Source organism: Lissotriton helveticus, chromosome 3_1 (assembly GCF_964261635.1).
Source record: "Lissotriton helveticus chromosome 3_1, aLisHel1.1, whole genome shotgun sequence".
In the NCBI taxonomy this organism is placed as follows: domain Eukaryota; kingdom Metazoa; phylum Chordata; class Amphibia; order Caudata; family Salamandridae; genus Lissotriton; species Lissotriton helveticus.
The window spans coordinates 112247669-112271196 of record NC_136061.1 but is presented as its reverse complement, the minus strand read 5'-3'; the positions used below and the strand labels follow the sequence as shown (position 1 = coordinate 112271196).

At 44.0% G+C, this 23528-nt stretch overlaps 2 protein-coding genes across 3 annotated transcripts in view; one reads left to right on the top strand and one right to left on the bottom strand.

Moving 5' to 3' along the window:
* Window positions 1-23528, bottom strand: part of PIMREG (PICALM interacting mitotic regulator) — a 665098-nt gene that overhangs the window by 52845 nt on the left and 588725 nt on the right. The window lies entirely within an intron of this gene.
* Window positions 1-23528, top strand: part of PITPNM3 (PITPNM family member 3) — a 1384705-nt gene that overhangs the window by 1319791 nt on the left and 41386 nt on the right. The window contains exon 15 of the mRNA XM_078679323.1: window positions 16245-16394. Coding sequence (XP_078535449.1) covers window positions 16245-16394 — 150 coding nt within the window. The remainder of the gene's footprint in view (window positions 1-16244; window positions 16395-23528) is intronic.

The following is a 23528-nucleotide window of genomic DNA, read 5'->3' as shown; positions in this document are numbered from 1 at the left end:
AATCTCCCAGAGCCTACAAAAAACGAACATGTCCTTAACTGGTGCTCATGAACTGCGCTATAATACCTTTGGGTCGAGTTTGTGCTATAGGTGCTGGTGGTGACGATTAAGTGACAGTGCCACTGGTTGGACTTTCAGATTTCAGTATTGGAAGACATTTGACTGTACATTGATATTGCGACAATGTATCTCTAGGGGAGACAGCCATGACAACGCGGGCTTTACACCGTGCTACCATTACGACGCTGCAATCACAACGCAAGTCGTTACAACGACTTGCACTGGAGGGCGCTCTTGATAACACCTTCCCTACTTTTGCGTGGGCTGGAGTTGGAATAGAAAATTAAACTATTCCACAATCCAGCGCCTACAGGGCAAGTCGTTGTAACGACTTGCGTTGTAATGGATGCGTCATAATGGCAGCGCGGGGTAAAGCCCACATTGTCATGACATACATCCTATCTCTAGGCACTGTTCTACATAGTCCCTGGGCTCCCTAATCCTTGCTGGCCCAGACTGGTCAATTTTCAACTCTTTTTTTCATATGTTTATTGCCCTTATCTCCTATTTTTTATTCTTCGACTTTGAGAAATATATCAAGATCTTAAACTTTAAGATCTGGCATTAGAAGAGGGAATTGGACCCTAAGGATGTATTCAGTTTATTATTGACCACTAAGATTTCAGTTTTGCCTGGGTTTATTTTTAAGCAGCTGGTAACATTCAGGATTGCACTCTTGGAGAGGGTGAATGATATTACTCAGACTCTTTTTTTTTATAGAGTGAGGTTGAAGATGATTTTGCTGGCGTCAACATAAAAATAAAACAGTGTGTTGAACTTATGAAAAATGGAGAATAATGGGCTGATTTGAAGATTAAAAAGTAAAGGTGTTGATGGGGAACATTGTGGATCTCCCTACATAATGGATGACAATTATATTATAATTATAAATGATACATTTCTCATCTGGATTGCTTGTGTTCTTTCTTAGAGGAAGTAGAAACATTCAATGGCTTTGGGGCCACTTGCATCAAACCTAGGAATTGCGATTCCTAAATTTCGATTTTTAAGAAATCGCAATAGAGGAATCGCAATTCGTTACGCATGTAGGAATCACAAAAACATTTGCGATTCCTACACATTCCTTATTTGCGACTCGCAGAATGCTAAGGGGTCCATTAGGATGGCTGGCGGTAGCCACCGCCAGCCTGGCGGGGGCAATCCACCCGCCATCCTTCCCTGTATTCCCCCCCGCCATATTAGAATGGCGGGGGGACCACGGCGGAGCAAAACACCGCCCGCCACTTTTCCGCCCCGGTCGCATTGCGGCCGGGGCGGAAAATGATTAATATGGTGGCGGTGTCTATGAGACACCGCCAGCCATATTACAATGGCAAGTGTGCAATGCCTTTCCGCGGCGGCAATGCCGCCACGGAAAGGCAGGCGGTGTTCACTCTGGGAGCCCCCTGTGGGCCCCCAGAGTGAAGGCCCAAGGGGGGTGGCACACGGGGGGTACCTGTGGTACCCCCCTGCATTTGCATAATCAAAGCGGCAGGCACCGCGCGGTGCCTGCCGCTTTGATCATGTAAATGGTGCAAAGCATTTTTGGTATTGTGGCGGGCGGAGCAGAGAGCTCCGCCCGCCACAATACTATAAATACAGGATGTGCCCGCCACTGTGACGGGCACATCCTAATGGTACGTGCGGGACCCCCGCCCTTAGGGCGGGCGGTCCCGATTTCCGCCATCCTAATGTGCCCCTACGTATGCTGAAAAATAGGATGGCAGTAAACAAACAATGGTTCCTATCAGTCTATCTTAAAAACTTCTGTAAACCAATTCATGTAATCATCAATACTGATTTTAGTCAATATTCAGCATATACACAAACTTGGTTGGTCAGGATAAAGAAAGCCCATTTTAGAAAGACTGCCATTAAGTGTCATTAATGCTGTATTTATTTTCAGAGCTCATATACCACAACAAGGAAAAAGGGCTCGGTACTGAAGTGATCACACACAGTGAGGTTAGAACAGAATCAAAATGTGTGTATATACCAATTCAGGAAATGGACCATACCAGTCCACATGACAGGTACAGAATAGATTAAACATAATGATGTATGCCTATAGCAAATCTTTGCTTTCAGACAGAGAGACAATGGGGAAATAGGGGTTGGCAGGATGGGCCCTCTCTGACTTGATGAAGGGGAGGACCTGTCATCTACCATAATTGCACATCACAAAGTCTCTGCCTGAGCACACTCACAAAGGGTTTGACACTATTCTTTTTTGACCCCAGACAATGTGGGTCCGGGTCAGAAAGGCAGGAAACTCAAGACACCTTTGGAGGTGGAAATCTTCAGAATCTTCTACTACTTCAAAGTAGGCACCAGATATAAATATTCAACCCTTAGAAACAACTCTTCAATACAGCTCTGGACCTGTGGAAGACTCAAAAGGACTGCTGTGCTGCTCTGTAAGATGGACTGCTGTGCTGCCGAAGTGAGAAGGACGGGACCTGCATCTTGAAACCGGGACCACCGGAGTGACACCAGAGGGCTAGTTGGCTGGCTTCCTGTGATCAGTACTTAAGGGACAGGAAGAATCCAACCACCTTGACCCCAGCATCTGGACTCTGCCTGTTGTGAATCTTGCCTCCCAAGTGGTGCCACCCCAGTCCTGTACACTTGGAGGTGGTCCTGAAGAGGATCTGCCAGCTCAGTTGTGGCCCTGTGAATAGAAACAGTGCAGCCTGAGGTATCCCCAGCTGGACCGAAACCACCACTGCGCAATGAATCCCCGACGCAGGATCTCGCATTGCAGCGCACCGATACCTCTGAATTGCCACTGCGCAACGCATCCTCGACACAGGCCTTTGCATTGCAAGCCCCTCATCTACAGCATCCTCGATGACGATGCATAACTCCACATCATAGCATCACAGCTTCCTAGGAACTGGTGCTGCACGACTCACTTCCAACACAGTATCATTCAATGCTCCGCAAACCAGGATTTAAGGTACTTTCTTCAGTGGGCCTAACTTGGTCCCTGTATCCGGCACACTGTCCATCGCGGTCAACCTGAACTTAGCACTTTGTACCATCAGCAGGACCAGATGACCACATTATTTTCCATGAAATCTCTAATATTTCATATCTCCGAATCTAATGTTTTGATCTTGTCTTTTTGGGCTCAAAAATGTATTACAGTTTTTAAATTGGTGTGGGATTCTTGTTGTGGTTTCACGTTATTGCTGTTTGAAAGTACAAATACTTATTGCCTCTAATGTTAAAGTCTGACTGTTTTTGTGCCAAGGTACCTGAGGGTCAAGCACAGAATATTTTGTGGTTCCTTGTGTTTCACTCTGACATAGACTGTGGTTGCTCCTTGAGTAGGGTTTTACCACCCTCAAACAGTAACCCACTTTCTAACACAGTGAATAAATTGAACCTTGCTACACGAATCAATTGGAAAACCTGGACCCAAATTGATATTTTTGATTGTATTCGAGCTTCACTCACATGTGATCACTTTCGTACTGGGAATGTTTTGCATGTTATGTTTGGGTGATAAAAATATATATAGCAATAATGCCACAGAATGGTCATCTTTGCCATGTTGCCCATGTTTAACATGAAACAAACTAAAGGTGATAGGAGGAATGCTTGCAATTTGTCTAACCACTGGCAGTCTCTCAGGTAGAATCCCAACCCATCTTTTCTTTGCTCGCCATGCCATCTCAGTTCAGAGCCATCCATATGCAAATTAGCCTTGACCCTGCTCCTAATGGGAACAGTTCAGATCAACCTGCCAGGCCAGGTCCTCACTGAACAAGGACACGAGTAACCTAGGACCAGTTTCTCTCTGATAAGGGCTCAGCAGCCTGATATAGCTTGGTTCCAGTGGCACAGTAAGTAGGGAGCCCAGGTCTGGCATACCCTTGCGACTTGCAGCGGTACATCAACACACACAAAAAATGATGGGATGGATGCTCGCAATTCCTGGGATAATACCCCAATCGGTTGCCAGGAGTTAGACAAATTGGAATTGTTCCTCCCATCACCTTCTGTGTGTTCTATGTTTAACATGAACATTAAGCAAGTTTGTATATATGCTGAATATTGATACAGCTCTGTATTGCTGACTACGTTGATTGGCTTACAAATATTTTCAAATACAATCTTTGTAGAAGGGCTTTATTGTCCCAGTTTCTGGCAGGTTCTTGTGTGGCCCCTGTTGTTGTAACAAAACAGAGAATGGGTTGCAGCAATCAAGCTAGTTCTATTATTTCCTCTCTCATTGTGAAGAAGAGGAGAATATTGACAAATATATCTCAAGCAGGACTCCAAATACACAGGAGGGAGATGGGGGTTAAACACATTTGCTCCAACATTATTAGTACAGTACCTAGAACCTTTGTACTCTTTACTTATGGGACCTGGAGTAACCATCCACCATTACTCTGACAACTCACAGCTGTATTTAAAAGTATCAACCATCAAAGACATTCTTGCTTTACTTGCCTTTGCGTGCAGCTCCAACAGCGAGTCTATCAGCTAGGTAACGCTAAATCACCAAAAGACATTATTCATCCTCATCACACCCAGTAGTAACCGCAAATAGACCCATAACTCTTGACGGAACTCAGAGTAGGAGGTTCATCCTCTTCCCACCAATGTCACAGCTCTGGAATTTACCATTGACAACAAATGTATCCCTATCATTGTTTCTTCCCATCAATAGAGTAACCAAAATGGCAGATTTTTTGCACTTGCTCAAGGAAATAAAACACATTCGACCACAAATCATTTAGAAATAGCAGGTCAGGCTCTAATCTTAGACCGCGTGAACTTTGGGGGTGCAGTTGTAGTGGGAGTTCCTTAATTATCTCTGGGTCGTATCTAGATTGTTTTTCACCAATCTTAAGATACATCTATTGGCTTCCACTAGTAGAGCCCAGAATCAGATTTAAAACGTGCTCCCTTCTGAACAGGGCTTTACATCTGGAAAATCAGTCGTATCTCTCCAGGCTTCTTGCTATTTCTCATGGTCAGCAAGAACCAGAAATCCAAACCATCCCTAGCCCTAAAGCAATTATTTGCTTCTGCAGAAACTAAGTTGTGGAGCTCCATTACTCTTCAGCTAAAAACCAAACCAAACCATCTTTCTTTTAAAAAATTTGCTGAATACTCAGAAATTCCATCCTTATCTAGACTAACCATTGTTCCTGAAATATTACCCTCCCTGTTTTCCTTTTATTCACTTTTTTGTATGTTTGTGTACATCATTATTTAATTTTGTTTTTACTGTTCTTGTATACTATGCTTGCACTTATTAGTTGTATCAGAGCTATAGAAATCGATAAACAAATATGTCCAGCTGTAGACATCCATTGATACAGACATGAATGAGGTACTAGAAGAGAGATGGTTGTATAGGGGGTGTCCAGGCAGATGTAAAAGTACAGGGGTGCATGTAGAGATTGTGAGCCTTAGTTATGACGCCTTGCAACAGTTTTGATCTTCTGTTGCGTCATTTTTTGTGAGGTATCAGTGGCGTAAATCATGCCCCTTGTTGCGCCCTATTTACAAAGTGACTCTTCTAAGCAGATGCGTCAACTTGTAAAGCCCTATGCTAAATTATACCTGCGTCAGGTATAATGTATGCGGGGGGCGTTCCCACGCATGTAAGCCCCTACTAGCATGCACATGCGTCAAAACCGTACGCCTGCCTCATGGCAGGCATAAGAGTGTAAGAGCTTGCTAATCAAATAAAGAAACAGTATGCTAAGGATCCGGACAAGCCAAAATCACATACCAGCACACTGACCCACACTTTTTAAACTTAGAGAAGAACCACATAGACAATGCAATCGAGAATGACGCCTTTACAGGGTTTTTAAACACCTTTCTTCCTTTTTAACAATATATGCGAAAACAAGCTTAAAATGATTCTTAACGATGGAAGTTTTAACATGGTGAGTTTTAATTAACTGTACAATAAAGCTATTCTATTCTATTCATGGCAGGCATAAGAGTGCCACAGTGCTATATCCATAGCCCTCCCCTCTGCAATGCTGGAGTTGTGTCACACTTCTGACACAACTCCAGCAATGCGTCATTGTTGCTCCGATCTGTCATTCCTTGCGACATGTTGCATCATACAGTAAATATGACACATCCATCATGTTGAAAGGAGGAAGCAATGAAAAGTGATGCATTGCTGTTTTCAAGCAACGATGCAACACTTTTCATAAATGAGGCTCTGTGATTCCAAAGTCTAGGCAGTGGTTAGGGCACAAAGGTTTAGGCATTGGTACAGGTACTGGAGTATACTTAGCAGTACTGAGGTGCTGGGAGGTGTAGGGGAGGAGAAAAATATCTGGTCAAAGGTTGAGGAGAAAATGAGGAAACCGAGGAGTCCACGCCCCCACAGACAAGGCAAATGGATATGAAAGATATATTGGGCATTCCAGATGATGAAGCTCTCCTTCTGGGAGAGCCTTTCATGGAAAAAATCTAATGAAACTCGCTTGTAGAGGAAGGTTCTTGAGAACAGTTTTCCTAGTTGTTTCTTTCTCTAGAATCACATGCAACCATTTTCCAAAGGATTCCTTTCCCCTCTTCAGTGGAAACGCCCTTACAGCACTGTCAGCTAAGGCTGTAGCTGTCAACCATGGAGTTGATCGGTCTGCCATTTCAGCTTGCCCACTAAGTATATGACTTTATCCGAAGATGATGTCACCACTAACTTTATATATGAGCAGCCATCATTCCTGCTCGAGATCTGATACACGCGAATGCAGAAACCACAAAGGCAATAAAAATTAAGGGGCATATTATCAAGGGATTATCTCCGCTCTTTTGGCTTTAAAGCCAAGAAAGCGGAGATAAAAATATCTCCCTATTACCTAGCTGTCGCTAACACCAGTTAGCGACAGCTAGTAGGAGATAGCGACCATCTTGGGCCCCGCTTTGCATGTCAGTGAAATTTATCACTAATGACATGCAAAGTGGGCGTGCCAAGATGTTAGCGACTGGAAACAGTCGCTAACATCGCTATCTCCTATTACCAACTTTTGGAGATATTCGCGCTAAGCGCGAATATCTCCAAAAGCTAACACCTGCTCTGAGCAGTTCTTAGCCATGTTATCCAATGGGAGGTGGATAACATGGCTAAGTGCATTTGCTCGGTAATGCATGAATATCGCTGACTTTTCAGCGATATTCATGCATTTCGGCCGATTTTTATCGCTTAGGAGATAAACCTTGATAATATCAGGGCTACACGGCGATAAAATTATAGCCGCTAAGCCAACATAGCGATAATTATCGCTAGTTGTTGGTAATATGCCCCTAAGTGTGGTGGTAACAGAAGCAAAAAACAAAACCAGTATGAGTCAAACCGCTACACAGCAATGTTGTCCTTGAAAAGGGGTGCCATGGCACTTTTAGGAAGTCTGTGGAGCGTCTAAAATAAAAGGGATTTGTCGGGGAAGACAAAACCCGCTAACGTTCAAAGACCTTGCATGAATAGCTTGTCCCAGCCTGCTGTTTTCCCTTGCTTTCTGGTAGTTCTACATTTAGAATGGTAAAACTGTAACATTCATTGCACCATTACAGAAAGCAAAACAGTGTAAATGGATTCATTTCCCATACCAGACATTTTGCAACTTAATAGCTTGGGGGATTACACTTGATATTCATTTTCCACCTCCTATCTGTCCCTTAACTTATTTTATCATTACTAAAAAGCAACCACTGTCAGTATGCACTAGTTGCCCTGCGGTGACTCAAACCCACTAGGCCGATTCCACTAAACCGGCCTCATACAACCCAATAGCTTCAATGTAACACCTTACTGTTTAGTGGGGAGTAATTCACATTACTTCAAAAACAATTGCTGAATCATAGTGTATATAAGCACACCACTGCAGTGAAATTTAAAGGCATTTTTAATCAACCATTTTCCAAGCTGGTAAAACACTATTTACACTATGAACTTTATTAATTACACAATAGGCCCATAACCAAAACACCAGTCAATTATACTTAGAACAAAAATGAAACTGCTCCCTGTATAGAGCCACCAAGGTGGCCGTAGATAGACAGCAGGCACGTGTTTCAGGCCATAGAATCGACCTCTTCTTCAGGGCTAGTATAGCTCAATTGTTCTACCCAGGATGAGCATCTCTTCTGAGTCCCATGGTACTTCACAATAATGGTATTAACTCCAAGTATTGTGGTTTCATTCATCTCTCTTACTTCTAAATGCTGACTAAGCTGTGACCTGCAATCAGCATCCAGGGCTTTCATTTTAATGTGAATGGGCCTGTGGCCTGCTGCCAACATTTGGGGCCCTCATTTGGAATGCTGGGTTGTGGCTGTTTGCCAGTGTCTGGTCTCATATTTCTAATAACAGAGGGGTTTGGCCTTTTAGGGTCTTTTGACTAGAGTTACAGTGGCTACAGTGTGTGAATGACTTCCCTGTGACACAGCGATTTTACAATGAAAGGCCTTTAGACCCTCACGGGTATGTAGCGCGCTTTAGAAATGCAGTGATTGATTGATTGATTGACAGTGTCAGTCTTAATGGTAGGGTATTCAGTACATTATTTATTCCATAGGAACTCTAACTTTTTGAAGTGAGCTTCTTATATTGATTGAAAATCACCCTGAGCTACTAATGATATTAGCGTTGTAATGGTGACCATATCAGACACGATTGCGTTAGTGGCCTGCCCATGCAGATTGTTAGCAGTGATCATCTCAGTGCATCAGGCAGGGTTGCAGCAGCAAGGTAAAAAAGCTACTTGAATCTGGGATGCCTCTGCGTGGGCAACACATAACAGCCAAGTCTCCCCAACGCTGCATGATTTATCACTCATATCTCAGCTTTAAATATATTTTGCAAATTCAACTATATGTTTCCAAATATCAGGATACATATTTTGAAAATACTAACTTTTCATCTTGAATACATGCTTTTCAATCTTGGGATAAATTTTAAACGTATTACACCAGACGCAGAAGCTTCTAATTCAGTAGGCTGGGCTGCAGACAGGAGATCTACTTACAAGCAGCTGGAGAGCTAACAGTAGCTCGCGAGTCACATGGAGAAGCACATTTTTCTCTATATTTTTCAGGCTCCACATTCCTACAGACCTGACCTTCAAGGAGTAAACTGTAGAGTGCATACTCTGATGTCAGCCTGATTGAAGTAGTCATTTAAATCCATGCCCAATTCTATGCTTGGAGGTAATTGCAGCCCCCAAAGTGGCAGTTCAGTGCAGTGGAGTCAATTGGTTTGCCTCGGCCTTGAGAGCTTTCTGAATAGCCATTTGTCAAACAGACAATAAACTGAAGAATATGAATCAGGTTCATTTGCATATCTGAACAACAGCCTTTGTTTTTAGCAGCGAATGTCAAGTGAAGCCAGCGCAGTGCTCAGGCAGGACACAACAGCCACTTCACATCAAGCCTAATGTATGTCGCTACTGATGCTTCACAACAGGCATGAGCTACATTGATGGGCGGTATCACGAAGGGGGGGGGGGAGGGGGGCTAGGCGGAATTAAAGAGAGAAGCCCAGATTGCACTGACCTGACCGGATTATCCGACACTATGTAATTTGTGCATCCTCTTTTGCTCCAACAAACCAGTGCAAAATGTCATGCATGTCATTTATTTGGACTTTTCAGTCAAATTTGCTAAATGTCCTTTTAGCAATTTTCAGACTGTGCAAATAAGTGAAACAAAATTGCACCAGTTCAGTCTACGTAATCTGTTCCACGAAATGACTGCCAACCAGTAAGCTTCGACCCAAAGGCATGGCTGCTCCCGAGTGCCATGCAACTGAGCTGCCCGCAGGGACAATCTCTTGCAAGATGGAGCCTCAGTGACAGGGCAGCCATCTCCCCACATCCGACTGATCTGGGAGGACTACGAAGAAGCCTGGGAAGGCCATGGAGATACATGGAGAAAGCAGGCAAAGATCTGGAGCCTCATTTATGAGAAATGACGCATCGCTGCGTGAAAGCAGCGATGCGTCACTTCTCAGTGCGCACTCCTTGCGACATTTCTGATGCGTCATATTTAATGTATGACGCATCATGCCGCAAGGAGTTACAGATACGTCAGTATTTCTGACGTATCTGTAAGCGCAAAAGTTACGCATTGCTGGAGTGTGTCACAAAAGTGACGCAACTCCAGCAATGCGTCCTTTCACATGGGGCAAGCCCCATGTGAAAGGGCTCGTGTCAGTCTTACGCCTGCTGTGAGTCAGGCACAAGATTTTGACGCAACGGCATCCTAAAAGTGACGCAGTGAAATCTCATAGATTTCACTGCGTCACTTCTACGACCCTTCCTTGCGTCAATACGCCCCCCCTTGCATACATTATACCTGGCGCAGGTATAATGTGGCTCAGGGGTTTACAAAGGGACGCATCTACCTAGATGCGTCACTTTGTAAATATGGCGCAACAAGGCGCATTTTGTACGCCACTGGTGCGTCACAAAAAGTGACACACCAGAGGCGTAAAAGTGACGCAATGCCTCATAAATGAGGCCCCTGGAGTTTGGGAGATCTCTTTGCACTCTGACAACATCTGTTGAATATATGGATTTGTCTATGAACTGAAAGTAACATATCTTTTGTAATGTTACATCTATTGGATAAAACCTGTATCTGTGCCCAGCGCCCATTTTGAGATCTGGCCTAGAGACAGCTTTAGCTGTCTGTCCAACCTCATGTAATCACAAAAAGGACATGTACATACATACAGGAGCTCTGGATCATCCCTCTTCGCCCATTAGTCTGCTCAACTGTCATTTACATTTTGCTCCCACCCTCGTCAGCACAAAGGTTCAGTTATTGGATTTGTTGTACTTTGAGGGATTATATTTTACTCTTTCACTACACACCTCCCTTTCCTGCAGCACTGCGTTGCACATCCTCCCTCTAGCGAGATATTGTGTGTTGCATAGGCTGTGAGGGGATGGCAAGTGGCCTCATACTGAATTTATGGCCCTCAGAGTGCCATCTAGAACCATTTAAGCATTTTCAAAGAAACTAGAATGATGTCTTTTAATATTGACTCATCATAAATAAATTAAAAGTTGGCTGTCTTCACAAGTGTGTTTCTGAGGGGGTTTATGTACTAACTCAGCAGCTCAATACATACAAAAATATACAGTTACAAAATGGCAGTTTATTTTCTAATCAGTATTAGGAATAAGCGAAACTTGCGAAATTTGAGTAATATAAAAACCTATTGAGATTCCACGGAGGTCCACCAACAGGCAGAAAATTTGTAGGTCATGCTGCTCGCACTGTAATTTAGCATCAGTAGTGCAGGCAGAGCTAAAAGATCAGTTGTAACACAAAGCACTGCTCAGTGGAGAAGTGTGGCTCACTGGTTAGAGCAGGCAGACCCTGAAGCAGAGGTCAGACCCGGGACCAGGGTTCAATTCCCGACGCGGCAGGGTCTTGAGCTCAAATGTCCATGGACTCGATAATTCTCGCTTCGGTGCCTGACCTAATCATGGGTTCACACTCTGCAACTCTGGGCATCAAGCTTGCTTAATCTCCACAACGGCCCCCCTGCGGCGGGATGCCTGGCTTTCACCTTGGGGATGCCCTGTAGGGGCTATCTCACAGGGAAAAGCCAGGACGGGTTCCCAAGGCAAGCGCGGAGATACCCCTTCGGGGGTCGATTCAGGCGCTATATAAGAAACATAATAATAATAATAATAATAATAATAATAAGAGCGCACAGCCATTTGAGTTGATTTTGCTGCAAGTATACTTGAGCAGGAGTAAATCTACTCCAGAATCAAACCTCTGACCACGAACCCTTGAGTCAGAAAATCATGCTTGGGGACGTCAACATCTCGCTCTTGCATGCAGCTCACGTTTCTGGCGCCTTGAAGGGAAAGAATCAAACCACACGGCGATGGACAGAATTTGGCCAGATCTCTGCATCAGAAGGGCAATGGAGAGTTGCCAAATACAACGAGTGGAATGAATCATGCTGCCCATCCCTAGTTAGTATTGGTCTGTAGCACAACGTAAGTAAGGCAGACCTCCTTCTATATGTGGTAGCCCTACTCTTGGGGACAGATTTGTCATAGTATTGCGTTGCTCTTACGTCACACATGGTGTCACAAGGGCAACACAATACTTAAGCCAGATTTACAAAGCAGCACAAGGCCACTTGCATGGCCCTTCCTTGCTTGGTAAATCTGGAGTGAGGCAAATATCTTTCTTTCTCCTTGTTCTTTCCTCTTTCTAAGTGTGCTTCATTTTGCAGCACACTTAGAAAGAGGAAATAGCCTCAGAAGATTGTTTTTGTGAAGGATGGTGTCTCTCGTAAAATCCAGAGGTCTGCCTCCTTTGCAAGGACCCGGGGGTCAGTGAGCTAATAATCGGGTGTTGGCATAGCTCTGGAAAACACAACTGCAGCTGGCATTCCCCTTCAGCTCTCCTGTTCCCCAGCTTCTATGGAGACAGGAGTGGGGAACTGCCAGACTGATCCTCGACACACATCCCCCGGCACCTGAAGGACCTCCACTGGCTCTCCGTCCAGAAGAGATTCCAGTTCAAGCTTCTGACCCATACCTACAGAGCATCCCATGACCAAAGACCCGCATACATCACTCCCCGCCTGCACTTCCACCGACAGACCAAGAATCTCCTCTCTGCACACCTCGCCCTCGCACAGATACCACATATCGGCTGCTGCCGCTCCGAGGGACGATCTTTCTCCCCCTTCAACTCTGCACAACACCCTCGCTGACTCTCTTCAGGATGAGACTCAAAACCTGGCTCTTCGACTGATACCTTCTGCACACCGCCTGGATACCCTCTTGGGTGGTAAACTGTGCTATACAAGCACTACTTATTAGAGTGTCTTAAGACCTACAAAAGCGAATTTCAGCAAAAAATTGGCAAAGCATTTGGGGTTGACCCTGCAGAGAGGACCAGGTCCAACATCTGCCTTTTAGCCCACATCAGATACAGAGCGAATTCTGTCATGCGGATTGCCAACCCCTGCTGCCTTGAAGTTTATTCTGCATTACAACAATACTATATTATGTATGGCTGGATCACGCTCAGTGATTATGGAAGCACGCAACCACAAGCATACCTCAACATTGGTATGAAAATAAAAATCTAAGAAAAGTTTCTAAAACTACGCCTCAGTGTAATTCCTGTACTCCCACATTTACCACCCTGGGAGAGAAAAAACGTTTCACAGCAGTGCCGCCTGTGGGAAAAACTGGTAAGGAGGACATTGTCCATGCGATATGCATTTGTCCCTAACTAAAGGACTTGAGGTGTAACTTATTACGGCCCTCCTTCAAACTACATGGCGTTCGGACATGCAGGCAGAATGTTAAACTGTGTTTTAACCCCACCAACACCAAATTAAACTGCCGTAAAGTTTTTTGATTTAGTAGAAAAAAGACTCGTTTGATGAACAGTGGAAGATTTTAAGGATAATCATGAATTGATCTTAACCACATTTTTAATTTGATAAGATTGAGCACATATGAATTTTCTAAATATTTTGGACTAATGTTTTATAATTTTGTAAAGATTTTAATTAATCATGTACAAATAAACAAAATGAATGAAAGTATATTATGCATTACTATGCAATACAGTGCACTGTAATGCAATACTTTGTAGTGCACAATTAGTGTACAATCATGCAAATACAACACAATCAAATACCATGCAGTGCTTTGCAACTATACTAAACAATGTAGTGCTACACATTTCAAGGTACTATGCATTTATTCAATGCAATGCTATGCCATGCAAAGTACAATAGAATGTAGGAATATAATACAATGCAGTACTATCAAATGGAAAATACTATACAACGTAACCCTACCGTGAAATTAAATATTGTGTAATGCGGTACTGCACCATCCTGCAATGCAGGACAACGTAAAGCAATACAATACACTATCTCTGGTATAATGCTTGCATTGGCATAGGAGTCTTGTCATATTTATAACATCAGTACTGCTGTCTGAGACCTTTGCGTGTAGAATTGGTGTATGTTGTCTGCATCCACCAACTTATTTTTAGAGTTACCCCATTATCCAGCTATACATGCAGGCACCAATTAATTCCACCATGAATTATCCATGTACTCAGTCAATCATCAATCCTTTCATTCATCCATCCAACCATTGACGCAATCTCAAATTCACCCACTCACTCGCCCATTCACTCAATCACACACATACCTGTATGCCAGCAGGAACTGAGGGCCAGATTTACTAACATCTTGCGTTGCCCTTGCGTCACAAAAGGCGACGCAAGTGAACACAAGGGCTTAAGTGAGATTTACTAAGCCACGCAAGATTACCTTGTGTGGTTTAGTAAATCCAGAGTAACTAATAGCAGCAAAAATGGGTGCCTTGCGTTACTCTACATTGAGAAGGTGCTCCTTGGGTGGAACATGGGCGTTTTCATGCATCCACCCATGGACTTTGACCCAATCCCAAATTTACAGAGACTTTTAAACCTGGGAATGCATCAAAATGGTATCCCTTCCCAACAGAGGCGTAACAAGGAGAAATATCCTTGTTTGTCTTTGTTATTTCCACATGGGCTGTATTCTGCAAAACACATTGAAAGAGGAAAATGCCTCAAAGGATTGTTTTTGGTCAGGAAGATGTACCTTTCCGAACAAAAAGATTCCTGCCTGTAACGTGGGCAGCCTTGCATCATGGAGCAAGGGTGCCTGCATTGGCACTAGGCAGCACTCAGTGCACCTCGCTTGAGAGAGCAGGAATGAGTCGTATCTTAGTAGATATGTTGCATCCTGCTCTCCCCCTGTTACACAGTGCAACAAGTTGTCTTGCTGCGTTTTTGACAATTTGATAATTCTGGCCCTCAGTGTTCATAAATACTGACGTCTTGTGAAGATCCCCCAGAAGAGAATAGACAGAGCATAGACAGTAAGTAGAGTAACTGTACCCCTAAAACCCTCTTCAGGATCCCTCGACTCACCTATGTAAAACAAGGGCAGAAGGCAGACCACTTCTGTCTTTGGACTTTGGTTAGACTACTATCGACTACACAAATAATGTGCATGACATTTAGCTTTATTCTATATTAATCTGATTCTAGGTGAGGCGCTGAAACACTGACATACATCACCTGACCAGAACATCCTGGCCCAGATTTGTAAACACTTTGCATTAGGTTTGGATAGTTTTTTAACGCAAATCCAATGCAAAATGTTGTGATGGGCTCTACAATCCAACCTAAATTACAATTACTGTTGAATTGCAACCCAAAGTGTTGCTTAGCAGTGGAATGTACTGCGCTGCATTACTTTGTGTCAAGGGGGCGTTCCATGGTGGTGCATGGACGTTCCCATTAAACTACTCGTAGGTTTTTATGCAAACTGATAGCTACAAATAACTGAGACAGTGATTTGCGCCAAAATCATACGCTTCATCGAGGCAGGCATAACAAGGAGAAAGGTTTGTATTTCCCATCATTTCTCCCACTATGCATGTGTGGTGCATTGTACAGCACAGATACAAAGTGGTACACCCCTAAAAGCATAGTTTTTTTTCTGAGAGGTAACCTTTCCAGCACAAAACATATCACTTTACACGTACAGAGTAGAACAACTCTTAAAGCATAATTTTTATACTGGGAGGTACCCTTTCCAGCACAAAACCTATGATTTGTACAACACAGACACCTTTACACTATGGAACAAATGTTTCTGGGCACCTGGCAGTCTAAAGTGTGACAGTGCAGGGAGAGAGCAGAACAGTGCCACATTTTAGTAGATATGGCGCTGTTCTGCTCTCTCCCTTTTACACAACCAGCAACTTTACTTGCTGTGCTGTGTTACATACGTTCTGTGTAAATCTGGGCCCTCATGTTATTATCTACATGTTGGAAAGTTAAGCCAAGCCTATTGGCCATCATTGCTACAAAGACATTGACAACTCTGCCTACCCAGCCAATAGTACTGGAAAATCAAAATTCCCTCTCTTGCTTGGTTATTTCAGTCTGCTTTTCTTCTCTTTCGTAAACCAACTAGCATGGAATGAGGTAACACCTAGCAGGATTGTGATTTTGCTCATCTGAAAATTACCTTATTCTCTTGCAAGTCATGGAACATTGTGATCACATTCGAACTAGGCTGCTAGCTACTGAAACTCCACAAATGATTTTTAACTATTTTCCTTGTTCTGCAGAGGCGATCAGACAACAGCCGTGAGCTACCTCACCGTCCTGCCACGGGGGATGGAGTGTGTGGTCTTCAGTATTGACGGCTCTTTCGCTGCGAGTGTTTCCATCATGGGGAGTGACCCCAAAGTGCGAGCGGGCGCCGTCGATGTGGTCAGGTAAGAAAGACATTGCCAATGCTCAGTTACCCCTCATTCACTCACAGCAGAGGTCCAAAAACCAGCTGACCCAAATTCCCAAAACCTGGGAATGTTTAAGCCTCTCACAACACACTGCCAATAACCTAACAAAAAATACAAGGGGGCGACCACCAGGCATGACTCAGCAGAGGAAATATCAGGGAGTTCTTGGGCAGTGTCTGGCAGATGTACATCCAGTGGGTGTCAGATGTACATCCAGCTGATGTGCTAATAAGGATGGGAAGGAGGTGGGGAATCCAGTGAGGTGAAAATAAAAGGATATTAAAATTAAAAAAAATTGTAAAAAGGTTTAGGTAAGGCAAGAGGCTGAGGAGCATTAACTAAGGGTACTAAAGGGAGAATAAAAAGATGTTAGGTTAAAGCTAGCCTCTGTCCAGTCATTTTAATGGTATTGTGAAGCAAGCCTGGAATTAAACGAGGGTGAAATAGCACAAAGGAATGATTTCCAGGAGGCAAGAGGATGAGTGCAAAGAAAGGCTAAATGGGACGAAGAGTTGAGTATCAAAGGTGCTCTGCGGTGTGTGGCAGTCCCCTTATCAAAAGATAACCGGATAATCTGAATAGCTGTGGGGACCTAGGAGAATTGAACAAAGGGAGAGCTCAATGAAACAGAAGAACAAGGATCACTTAGTCATACTTTTTCATGCAAATTGTTATGCAGAAATATCTAATTGCATATTTTCCTTACTGGATCTGAGATTTATTTCTTCACTCTGACATCTGCTTTTCTATATTTCAAATATGTGTGCGCGTTGATCGAGTTGTGAATGCTGCATCCAGCAAAAAGTTGGCCAGCTCCTAGGTGACCATAGTGAAAGGGACTTTCATGCCACACTGAACATCTACTCTGAAAGTGGCACCAGGAAGGAGTAGTTTTCAAAAAACCCATGTGATGTGACCTCCCTGCTTGCCATTCATATGCTATTTGGAAATGATGGAATCCGAATTTGATATAGTCAACTGGGAATTGGGCCTCAGATGCACAGTTCAACCCATCTTTAACAAATTGATGATACAACATAGTTGAAAGCTGAGGCTTTGTGTTTTCTAAACTTGAGAAATGTCCTTTATATGTCATCAAAATCATAAATAGGTTCCTTGGTACTGTAGACGCAAAATCTCAGATGACATTTGGGCCAGATGTACAAAGCAAATTTTCGGTAGCAAACGGCCAGATTCACAGAATTGGGCCTAATCCGAACAAAAATTTATTTTTTACATGTACCAAGTCATATATGCAATTTGGTACGGTAATCTATGACCGAGTCGCAAGTAGGGTTTGTGTTTCGGTATTAGGAAGGTGTGTTTTAAGGATCCCCTTACTAATACCGACTCGTAGTGGTATGTGTGAATTGTTTGCGATCAAAATGCGGTCATAAAACATTCGTATTTTACCGTCTACTTCAAGTATGTGGTAACCCATTTGCAAACAGGAAGGGACTCCTACCCCTTTGTGTATGTTTGTGAAAATGTTCTTTCTGAGCAGGCAGTGGTCCTACAGTCCACTCATTAGTCTTTCAAAAATTAAAAGAACCCTTTTCATTTTTATTTTTGAAACTCATCCCATTTTACTTTAAGGAAAACAGACTGCATTTTAATTTTTTAAAACATTGTTTTATTTAAAAGCAATCATAGATATGGTTGTCTGCTGACCCCAACAGGCCACCATCCCTGTGATTTTAGTGATTCCCAATGGGTTGCAAACCGATACCTACCTCATGAATATTAATGAAGTAGTTCTATTTGCAACCCACTGGAAATCGCAAAATGTGTCAGACACATTAGTACATGTGTGTGCGCGATTACCAAATACTGAATCGCAAAAATGTGCTATTTGGTAATCGCAAAGCCAAACCTATATACATTTGTCTCTTAGTCTCTAGTACCACTCTAAGATTAATGGTGGTCTGAGTATAAGGAGGGTTTCAGATGCAGACCCAATGTGGATGACATGCATTTTCACTCTAATGCATTTTACAGGTATAACCATACATACAATTAACAGCACCTTTGTATTTCTACCAGTTGGGTAGGAACACAGTCCACCTTACTCTACAAAGACTTCTGTTCCCAGTGGTGCTATACTAACCACAATAACTGAATATCAGTACTTTGCAGTACTGTCGTTTGTATGATGCAGTTCTTTTCTTGCAGCACGATCGCATAGTGCCCATGCTTTTATGAAGGTTTGCAGTATAGAGTGTGCTGGATGGGAAGCTTGATGCGTGTCGGTGACACACAAATAAGAGTTTGATTGTAGGGTTGTGTGATTTTTGCTATGATTTCTTATCTGAAGAATTGCTGGGCAGAGTTTGCATGTATGGTTGGAAGGTGAATGTGTGTTGCATTACTTGTATGTGAAGAGTTGACTGCTGGGTGAAAGGCCAACGGTTTACGCCAATCATGTTGCAGCAAAAAGGACATAGCATATAAGTATGACACTATCACACAAAGGTGTGTCAATGCATAATGCATTTTTAACATGTAAACTTCAGAGCCCTTCTGTAAAATATGAAATTGTTGCTCATAAAGTCCAATGCAAACCATATATCAAGATTGCAAGGACACTAAGAATGCCTTGTGGGTGTCCCAAACAAGTACATGAACCTTATTACATTTATTTAGGGCTCAGGGCAAGTAATAGCCATATTTTGTACGTGAAACAGAAAAAGAAATGGTTTCAAATTCTTTAGATGCAGACTGATAAAAAATGGTGGAGGAACGTCGCCCACCTGCCCACATAGGCAAATGAAAAATAAAATGATGGTCATTTTATTTTTTGCCCTGTAGCTAACTCTTGGATGATGGGTGACAGCACGGTAGCAGGGGGGAGTGGTGGGCACTGCTGTCCGGCAAAATCATCATGCGCACTGGCATCCCTCCAACCCAGCTGTGTTGCTGGGTGGAGAGAACAGCAGGCACAGGCTCACAGCTCCTGATGGAGCGCAAAACAAGCCCGCTCTGCCCAATCCTTACACTTCTCTCCTGGGTATGAGTGCAGCTTCTGGACTGGCATGGGGATGTCTGGGAGCTTCAGCCTGAGCCCAGAGTGGCAAAGGAGTGGCGAGCAGAAGACAGTCAGCTACCTTTCTTTTGGTAAAAATTCTTTTTATTCATCATCAAAAGTAGATACAACAACATGAATGCAGTAGGATGCACAGGACCCATGGTCAAAACATTCAGTCAATTGTAATTCAGTTTCATATGTCTCTGAGTCCACTACACCCCCCTGGTGTGAAAGGAGAAGATCTATTTTTAAACATACAACCCTAAAAATTACCCCTTAAACAGGAAAGAATATAAATATCAAAAGAACCCCCCCCCATGCCTCCCTCCTACCCATCCCTGGTGGTCGTGGAGCTGTACAAAAGCATAGCGAGAATCAGGAGTGTAACGAAAAAATTAGGTTGTATAGGCAGGTCAACAGATTCTAGGAAGATGGTGAGTACTTTGTCAAACCTTTGTTGAGGTGGTTAGAATTGAAAGAGAGGAATGCATAGCCCATAAAGAGGGTGGGTACACCGCTGAGGGTAGACCCCGGGACAGATAAGTTACCAGGGGGCCCCATTTGTGTTCACAATTCTTGTATTTGTCCCGGAAGATATCTGTGAAACGTTCCATGTAGAGGATTCTCCATAGTCAGGCATGCCATAGGGATATCGCCGGCGCAGCCTTCTTTTTCCAGGCCGCTGCTATCGTAAGCTTTGCTGCCCCTAGACAAGCTCACATAATGGCCTTGTCGGCTTTCGTTTGGTGTTCCAGATCAGGGTCCCTAATGCCTAGAAGTGCCCCTTCTTAAGTTGTCGGAATGGGATATCCCAGCAGGTCTTTGATATGAGAGAGAATTTCTTCCGAAAATGGATGCCTTTCAGGGCAGTCCCACCGGATGTGACGAAAATCCCCCTGCAGTCCACAGACCCGCCAGCAGAGATCTGAGTTGTCATGGAAGATCCGTTTGAGTTTAATGGGGTAAAGGTACCAGTCCAGTAGGGTCTTGTAATGTGCTACCCTCAAGGTGACTGAGTGGTTGTGCTTAGGAATGTCACCCCAGACGTGTTTCCTTTCCTCATCCGAAATCTCCCTTCCCAGCACTTGTTCCCAGAGGGACATGTAGCATGCCCGGGTGCGTTTAATGTGTTTAGTAGTATAGCATAGAGTGAGGAGATTGCCCCGTTCATGGTTCCCACTTTTCGTACTAGTACTTCCATAGCTGTGAGTTCCCTGGTAGTGGCTTCGCTCACGCTTGGGACAGTGACCCATTGCTTAAGCTAGAGGTAGTGGTAGCGCTCAATGCAGGCAACCTGAAAGTCTCTTTTGCAGCTCTCAAACGTCGGAATGTCATAATTATGGAATAAGGCAGCTAATTTTAAGCAGCCCTCCTCCCTCCAACTGTCAAAGGGCCCCTCACGCATTGCTGGTGGGAAGTCCGGGTTGAAGTATATTGAAGTGAACGGGGAAGGGAAGGAGGTCCATCCCTCTCTCTTCGTGATCTGATCCCATACTGTGAGTGTGTTACATGTGGGTGTTCTGAGGTATGCGTTTGCTGGCCTGGCTGACTTTGGTTTCCACAGAACATCCCAGATTGTGCGTCCCACAATTGCCCTGTCCATGTGGAGCCAGTATTTATCGGATTCTCTGGCGGACCTATTTATCACCACCCGCAGTTGCGACGCCTAGTAGTATAGGTGGAAATATGGTAAAGCCACCCCCCCATCCTTCTTTGGATGCTGCAGGACATGGAAAGGTAGGCGCGCGCTCCCCACCTGCCAAATAAATTTGATGACAAGCGCGCGCAGGCGGGGTAGAAGGACTCGGTCGAGTGCAATTGGGAGTGTCTGTAATAAATATAGGAGTTTTAGCAAGACCGTCATTTTGACCACGTTAATTCGTCCCAGCCAGGAGACATAGAGAGGCTTCCATAGTTTAATATCTTGTTTAAGCTGCGCTTCTAGAGGAGGGTAGTTAGCCTTGTAAAGGACCCCAATTTTGGGTGTGAGTTGCTTCAGCGTCAGAGAGGGTAAGATTTAGTATGGAGGATTTGGATAAGTTAACTTTGAAACCTGAGACCAGCTCAAAATTCCGCAATTCCTCCTGCACCGCTCGGAGCGAAGAGGCTAGCTCCAAGAGTGGGTACAGGATATCATCCGCAAAGAGGGATGCTTTATGATCTGTGCCTCCAAAGCGTATACCCCGTATTTCCGTGTTGGCTCGAAATTGTGCGGTGAGGGAAGCAAATAAAAGGGGAGAGAGCGGGCAGCAATGCCGCGTACCCCTGCAAAGGGGAGGAACTTGCAACCGTTAACCAATACCTGTGATTGTGGAAGATGGTAGTTAGCCCTGACAATGTTGATGAACCTCTCCTCGAAGCCAAATTTCTGCGTAGTTAGAAATAGAAACAACCAGACCACCCTGTCAAAGGCCTTTTCGGCGTCAAATCCAACGGTAAACTTGGACACTTTCTCTATAAGATGTATAGTGCGCCGAATGTTATCATTCATTTGCCAACCTTTTACACAACCTGATTGATTAGGGTGGGTCTTCGAGTCTAGTGGCCAGAATCGCGGAGTAGAGCTTCGCATCGAGGTTAAGGAGGGCTTTGGGCCTATAAGACGCACAGACCTGAGGGTCCTTCCCAAGCTTCGGTATAACAGAAATCACCATCTCGGCCATTGAGGCCGAAATCCTAGCGCATGTCTCTATATCGTTAAAGAGCTCAGGTTAGATGTGAGGATGGCTCGGATGCATAGCATTTATAAAACTGTGCCGTCAGGCCATCAGGTCCCAGAGCTTTTTGCAATTTAAGCTTAGCAATGGCCTGCCTAACCTCCTCTGATGTAATGGGAGCATTTAACGGCTCTGCAGTCACCGGAGAGAGGCAAGGAACGTCCACTGAGTCAAGTTATTGCTGTTGGAGAATGGTATCGGGGGGAGTGCCTCAATAAAGTTCTCCATAGAATGTGCTGAAGTTATTAGCTTTAATGTTATCTGTGTATAAGGAGACCATCTGCATCCTTGATAACCTCAATAAACTCGCGTTCCCTCTTCACCCTTAACTGTCGCGCTAAATGGGTCCCCACTTTGTCACCCTTGGAGTATGAGGTCTGTCACAAATTAAGCAGTGAATATTCCACTCTATTATTGTAAATGACCCGCAATTTACCCCTGAACACGGTGAGCTGTCGCTGTAGTGCCCTGGTGGGTGTTGCCCAGTGAGATTTTTCCACTGTCTTTAGTTCTTCTACTAACGCCAGGCGCTCCTTCGCCCGTTGTTTTTTTGTTTAAGCGTCCCAGTTGTTTTGTGGAGCAGTGGCTGTTAGAGTGTTGAGTGAAAAGAATTTGGTGATAGCAAACTTCAATTCATCTCGAAGGGATTTATATATTTTTATTTATTGAGATTTTCAGTGAGCATGAACATCATACAAGAATATCATCAGAGTTCGTGTACAAGCAAACAAACAGTGCAACACCCGTGGCAAACAGCATGTACAGCATATAAAAGTCCTGTGGTTAGCTCCACAATGTACGTAGGTCCTCGTGCTTGCTATTATATACATAATAAAGTTAACGTACAAGGTTAGCAGGGGGCTCATCTGCTGAGACGTTCTGTAGGTACTGCAAGAGGAGTTCCCATATATCAGTGGGCCTAGAAGTGGAGGGGAGTTCCTCCGCGTAGAGAATTATTCTGTTGCTGCAACTTGCTAACTCTTGAAGCTATCATGTAGTCGTTGGTGCCATCGTACTCTCCCAAGTTATCGCCACTCGCCTTTTGGCCATCAGTAAAGCCACCTTCACCAGCTTGCCCATTGTCCCCTTCACTGACGCTGCCAAACCCAGCAAACAAGCCTGTGGGGAGCATTGCAATTCTAGACCAACCATTTTGGACAATATTCGGATCACCTCCACCCAATATTGTGCCACCTGGGGGCACTCCTAGGATAAGTGCCAAAGTCAGCGTCTGTCGCACCACATCTCTTACAATGGTCATCGTCACGAAGCCCATATTTAAATAACCTTGTGGGAGTACAGTATAGTGCAGATAATTGAAGTGTATTATTCGGAGGTTACCATTTGATGTTAGTGGACCTGTGAGTT